Genomic DNA, 6,796 nt, shown 5'->3' with positions numbered 1-6,796 from the left:
TGAAGTCCTTTTACAAGTTCTACCTATGCTTCCCGGTTATAAGATCTCATACAGAAAATGAACCTCCAGGATCATTCATCATCCTCAACAGCTTGAGCAGGATCCTCAATGGCTCGGATAGCCCCTAAAGTAACATCCTAACGTGTACTCAAGAACACAAGAAACGGTTCATGAAATAGTACATAATCAGTTTTGGGATTTTCGGTTTCATTATGTTACCGATCTCATCCCTAACCCTAATGGATATGCTAGCACGATTAACAATACACATTACAGAGCGTATTTAGACTGAGTTATCAAGCACAAGAGACGACATCACTTGGGTTTCAAAGCGTATTTACATGACAAGTTAAACATAATATCTAGTGAAAATACAAACATACTCGTCGTTGTATGCATACCACCTATAAAACCAACAGTAGCAAGATACAACCAAAACTCCAAAGTGTTTACTTCTTCTACCTTCTCTTCCCCATATATAATACTACCTAAAACCATAATAATAAACTTAAAGATCTTCTTCTGGGAACAAAGTTTTCCTTTTCCATCCCAACAAAATTAAAATAAAATAAAATAAAAAGATATACAAAACCACCTCTGTTTCTTTGCTCCAGTTAGCCGATCGATACACAGAGATAAATAACAACGCATACACAGAAACAAGTTTTAATACGCCTATTTTTACAATCGGCTTTTCCCACATCTCTCTATATCCCTGCAGCCGCCTGTGCAAATTGCAGATTCATTTGCTTCTTCACATGATCAGGAATTAACCTGTTAATAAGCTCCGGTGAAGCTCCCGATAACTGTCATAAAAAAATACGTACACTTTATTAAACCACACAAAAAAAAAAAAAAAGTCTGATTTAGCTAAACATAACTCGGAATTACTCGGTGCGTACTCGGTCAAAATTGGTTAAAAAAACTCAGAATTACTTGGAAAATCGGTCAAAACTCTACCAAAACACAGTATTACTCGGAAAATCAATTGGTCAAAACTCGGTCAATCAGTCAAAGTCAAACTTGGACAGCACCTGAGTACTCCGCGTCTCCGCGAGTTGCCGGGTACTACCTAAAAAGTCCCGACCGAGTACTTTCCGATTAGCAATTTTGCAATCTTGATAATATACCTCTTGTTTGAAGTTGAAAAGCGGAGGTAACGGTCGACCATTTGGTAAGTGAGCATTCGGTTGTCGTATCTCATCAAAGAACGGATGGGACATGGCCTCAAGCTGCAAAAAGGAAACTCGTTATATAATTTGAGTAAATATAATAATATTGTGCGGGTCATGCATTTATAATAAAACTTACGGCACTGCAGCGCAGACTTGGAGAGTACTGTAGGAGTCGAGAAGCAAGATCAATTGCTTCGGGAGGCATGCGCTTATGGAAAACCTAAAACATACCAAACCGAATTACAATACAATTACAATTTAAATTATTCAATAACGGTTACAGGTGTCAATCTCAAGCAAGGTTGTAAAAGTCGCGAGTCGGGGACGCATCGGTCGAGACCTAAAAAGGACGCGTCGGCCGAGTCGGGGGACGCGTCGGGGACGCATCGGTTGTTGACCAACGTTGACTTTATTAATAATTTCTTATATATATATATATATATATATATATATATATATATATATATATATATATAATAGTTGATTATATACCATAATTTCTTAAATAAGAATTCGAATCTAAAAACAATCAAACTTCAAACTCAATTAATGTTACCGAGTACATAATCAGTAAGGACACAAAAAAAAGAGCGGCCCAAAAAATGAAAACAACCCCTAATTTTAAAATATATCAGATCTTGACGAAAATTTGACTGACTTTGACCATTTTTGACCGTCTTTGACAGACTTTGACCGAACTTTTAGCTCCGACCGTCTTTTGAGTCATTTTTTGAAAAAACGGAACGGAGCACCCCAAAAAACGACGCATCGGCCGACGCGTCGGTCAAGTCGGCCGAATTTTACAACACTGATCTCAAGTCATTATTAATAAGTAACTCCATTTGGATTACGTATTATATCAAACGAGTTGAATATAAAAATAGCCTGTTAAAAAAGACGCGAGACGGAGTTCGAGATAAGTCGGTCAAGACCTTTAAAGGTCGAGTCGGTCGAGACAGGGTCAAAATGGGGTCGAGACGGACGTTGGCCAATGTTGACATTTAAATGTAAATATATTAAATAAAATATTTGAAGCACAAAAATTATAAACATAAATATTTAAAAAAATAAACGATTTACATATAAGATGATGGGTGTTGGTTTAAATAATATATAGGTTTTTTATAACGTTTTGTATAGTTGTAGTGTATTTATTAATTTATCTTGAAGGGATACTATCTACATCGGGTTTTCCAAGCTAATTTTTAAATGGTTTGAGATTTTCGTTTGCACTAGAACAAAGCCGGAAAAAAAGAGCCGACTTTTGACCAACTTTGAGCTGACTTTTTAGCTTTGACCTACTAATTAGACGGTTTTGGGCGAAACGGGACGGGCTAGTCACCAATCCGTCGCAACGGCTAACACAACCGCCGTTTGCAACCATGGAAATAGCGCCATAGCCCATAAGAGAAGAGTTGAACGGGTTGAAAGTTGCCCTTAAATTATTTAAAGCAAAAAACCATCTAAATAATCTAATTTTTTGTAAGGTTACATTAAATTAATAAATGTGTTTTTTTTGCTTATAATTAATTTGTTTTTGTGTAACGAAAATTAACCTTGCCTAACCCATTTCAACTCATGTTAATATATACCATATTAACCCAAATCCATTTTGACTCGTTACTCTACCTTCACGACCGGTCAACTTTTTCACTCCAATAACGATAAACAAATCATTACCTTGTGCCAAGGGTGAGCCTTTATTTGAGGAAACCTAAAATCATTGTAGTTTGGATTCATGCAGCGTATTTCCTCTCGAGTTGGTGTGCCCAAAACCTAATACATCAACCATTAAATTTTATACGGTAATAATAATATACGATTACACGATCCAAGTTTCAAGTTGAGAAATAAAAAGCACCTTGATGATCTCCACAAGCTGATCCACTGCATTTTCTCCGGGAAATAGTGGCTACAAATTGTTTAAAACATAAGAATTAACGTCAAGACGTACAACAATGAATTATGTGATGTTATGAAAACGGTTTCGAGTTGCAAACCTGTCCCAGAAGAAGTTCTGCAAGAATGCAACCAGCAGACCAAATATCAATTGAACTTGTATACTCTGTAGCACCAAAAATGAGTTCGGGCGCTCGATAGAAACGTGAACATATGTATGATATATTCGCTTCTCCCCTCACCTAACAATGGTCAAATATATATGGTCAATAATTATATGATGACCGCGATAAAAAAATTCCTTTTTACACACAAGAATATAGTAATATTCCTTTTTAAGAAAGTGATACGGTATTAATATAGATATATTCATAGTAGGTACAAAACTTATGGAATGCAAATTAGTAACGTACTAGCATCTTTGCACTTCCAAAATCACAAATCTTGACCTGGTGAGTAACTGGGTCAACCTGCAGAACAATAAATTAAATATAAGGTCTACAAGATTCATAAAATAACACTTTTTCTGAAAAACATACTTAAAATAACACTAAGTACACACACACACAAAAAAAAAAACGTACCAGGACATTTTGAGGTTTCAAGTCCCTGTGGCATACTCCGGCAACCGTATGCATGTATGCCAGCCCCCTAAAAATCTGGAACCTTCACTAGTTAATTTTCATAAACTAAGATGGAAAAAAAAAAAAAAAAAAAAAAAAATAGTGGGCCCTTGTTGCAACGTGATGAACAAACTCACTTGATATGTGTAAAGTTTAACATAATTCAGCGGCATACTCTGATGTAGATTGTTGTAATGCTTTAAAACTCTATAAATTGTCTCTGGGACAAATTCCATAACTAGGTTTAAAAAAAGTTCGTCTCTGCTTGTAGTTGAGAAGAAACAATGCTTTAAAGAAACGACATTTGGATGGTCCATCGTTCGCATTAATTGCAGCTCACGGTTCTTATATCTTCTGTCTTGCAATACTTTTTTTATCGCAACGGTTTCTCCAGTTTCTATGCATTTTGCCTGATATATTCAAGGTTAGATAAAAATAACCGAATATGAATTTGTCTTGGTGTAAATAAGTGATTAGTAACATGTATTATATATACCTGAAAAACAGTTCCAAACGATCCAGTCCCTACAACGCGCTCTGCCATGTAACTAACAGTCTGCATGAGGTCACATTCATCAGTTTATAATACCTCCCAAAAAATCATTAAGATTATGTAAGTAAATCATAAGTATGGCATCTTATCCTATTAATCTTTACTCAACACTTTCTAGTATAAATCCAAAATTTTAACGTTAGATACTATTTCAGACACTTGACAACATTAAATTATCATGAAAAACACCATATACCTGTTTTGGTTCTCCATTTTTGCCCCCGATAGACGTTGATATGATATGACCCGCTTGCGCTTCGTTCCCGTCGATAACGGGAGCAGACATTTCCTGCATCAATTATCAAGAAACATTTGTTGATAATACCTTTTTAGTATCATTATGTAGTATAAATGACCCAAACACACTTCCATTTTGTTACTTTATTAGCAACATAAACAAAAAAAAAAAAAAACTTCTCCATTACATTACATCATAAATGATATACCGAAGCATATTGATAGAAAAAATGCCTTAAATGACCGTCTACATTGTGTTCGACCAAAACTAAACAATTAATTGAGGTAATAAGGATTCTGTTTTTGGCTAAACAAGATGTTTCATTTAACTAAGATTACTGATTAACAAGATACATGTAAAATTACCATCCTAGTTTCCATTCGATTCAAAACCCAATAATCGCTTTCAAACGCACACTCAAACAACCCATAGAAACTGATTAAATGTCATAAAAGTTAGAAGCAAGTTTTAGCAAGAAAAAAAAATTTGAAAAAAAAAAAAAAAAAAAATGTGCAAGATCAACTCAACAAATCAGACCAAAAAGAAAGTCATGAAAATAAATCAAGAGAATTTTAAGTTCATATACAAGCCAATAACAAATAATACAGCACTGATCTAGTAAGAATCAGCTATCATTAACACAAAATGCTACTTTTAGACCTAAAAAAAAAACCCTAATTGAAACCCTAACACACATCAAGTCAAGTTAGCTTCATTAAAACATTACATTTATAGCAAAAACAGTAACAAGATTATGAATCTAGCCTTTACTCAACATACCCAACTCAAATCTTGCTAAATCAAGGAAACCCTAAAATAAAGTAAGTGCTTTTCCTGGTATCTTGAAAACCCCCAAATTTAAAGAAAATAAGAAACAAGAATATATAGCAAAGTATTAAAGAAAGATTCATAATATATACCTTGTCACCGGACATTGTTTGCTCCGGCAAAGGGTGACAGCAAAAAGATGAATTTTTTGTTTTGGTGAGAGATTTAAAGAAATGAAAATAAAGGAATTTTTATTTTTATTTTTATTTTTATTTTTATTATAATTAAAATTAAAATTTTGATTTTGAGTTTAAGACCCCATGACCCAAACAATTACATGTGAATACAACTCCTCTCTCTTTGGTATGTTGTGTGAGGGTGATGAGAGAGAATGTGAGCTAAGAATACTTTTATTGCTTAGCCCCACAAAAAGTGGTCTACTTTTATTTTTCTAATTTGTATTGTATTTTTACAAAAGTGTTAGATAAATTGGTCTAAGAAACTACTCCACTAGCTTATTTGTAATAAGTTTTAAAAAAAATTATCAACCGAGTAATGTAATAAAATTAGTTCAATCCCTCGTTAACTTAAGTTGTATAATAATGTAGTAATAATTATTATTTTTACTAAACATACTTTAACTTTTGACCCGAGTCACAAGTTTATTCAAAATGTGTTTTTCATGTGACTTGGTTGTCAATCTTATCCTAAAGCTTCATAAATGGATTTGAATTTAATAATTCACGTGAAAATGCGTTCAAGATCATGAAAAATACACCACCAAGATGTATTTTTTACGGAGTAATATTCTTGAAAATTATCATGATATTAGTGTTTTTTTTTTTTTTTTACTTACTACAAACCGAAGTTTATGGAATTTGACAAAAGACAAAAGATTAGTCTTTTGGGACATTTGAAAGATAAGTGTGGTTTTTGTTGCTTTTGAAGAAGCCCTCAAATTAAGCAGACCTTTTTGACAAAAGAGAGTATTTTTTTTTTACTTTTTAAAATACTTTTAATTTTATTTATTTTATGACTTTCTTTTTATTTCATTTATTATTATTATTTAATAAAATTATTAGGGTTATGAGGGCGTCAAATAGGTGTTATTTTTACTAAACTAGTTTATAACTCGTGACTTCGCGAGATTATTCATTAAAACTTTTGTAAATTCTATGAACATGGTGGGAAAAAAAATGAAAACTCTTATGTAAACTATGTGCAGTCTAACAATATCACTTGGATCACTATTCATCAAATCTTGTTTGATATCCTTCACTATTGTAGCCGAATATAAACTTTTGAACATCATTATCATCAAATCAATTTACACATCGAAAAGATAAAATCAAATTTTCAACTATTAATAAACTTTAAACGTAACTTAAATTAAATCGCTTAACCATGTGACTTTTTGCACGCTCATATCCGTCGGAACATCATAAATAAGAAATAATAACTGACAAACATCATAATAAAATAAAAACAATAAAAAGGAACCAATGGACCCGCAACACTTACAACATGTTATCAATATTGG

The 6,796-nt window shown here is 33.0% G+C and overlaps 1 protein-coding gene across 1 annotated transcript; it reads right to left on the bottom strand.

The window, feature by feature from the left end:
* Nucleotides 1-289: 289 nt before the first annotated feature.
* Nucleotides 290-5,539, bottom strand: LOC139871193 (shaggy-related protein kinase zeta). Its single transcript, XM_071858931.1, has 12 exons — nucleotides 5,409-5,539; nucleotides 4,447-4,539; nucleotides 4,194-4,253; nucleotides 3,835-4,107; nucleotides 3,659-3,733; nucleotides 3,488-3,544; nucleotides 3,176-3,316; nucleotides 3,037-3,087; nucleotides 2,856-2,951; nucleotides 1,312-1,395; nucleotides 1,131-1,232; nucleotides 290-806 (listed from the first exon to the last, which is right to left on the bottom strand). The coding sequence occupies exons 1-12, from the start codon at nucleotides 5,421-5,423 to the stop codon at nucleotides 708-710; spliced, it is 1,146 nt and encodes a 381-aa protein (XP_071715032.1). The 5' UTR covers nucleotides 5,424-5,539; the 3' UTR covers nucleotides 290-707.
* Between the last annotated feature and the right edge of the window lie 1,257 nt (nucleotides 5,540-6,796).

This window comes from Rutidosis leptorrhynchoides, chromosome 1 (genome assembly GCF_046630445.1).
Source record: "Rutidosis leptorrhynchoides isolate AG116_Rl617_1_P2 chromosome 1, CSIRO_AGI_Rlap_v1, whole genome shotgun sequence".
Classification (NCBI taxonomy): domain Eukaryota; kingdom Viridiplantae; phylum Streptophyta; class Magnoliopsida; order Asterales; family Asteraceae; genus Rutidosis; species Rutidosis leptorrhynchoides.
The sequence above is the reverse complement of the archived record's forward strand: the minus strand, read 5'-3'. Positions and strand labels throughout refer to the sequence as shown.

What these genes read in the sequence shown, in the direction of transcription:
- LOC139871193 (XM_071858931.1), bottom strand. An exon ending in AAAATGGAGAACCAAAACAG is followed by an intron (nt 4,254 to 4,446) that starts GTATATGGTGTT and finishes GACCTCATGCAG; the next exon opens with ACTGTTAGTTACATGGCAGA. An exon ending in AGCTTGTGGAGATCATCAAG is followed by an intron (nt 2,952 to 3,036) that starts GTGCTTTTTATT and finishes TTGATGTATTAG; the next exon opens with GTTTTGGGCACACCAACTCG.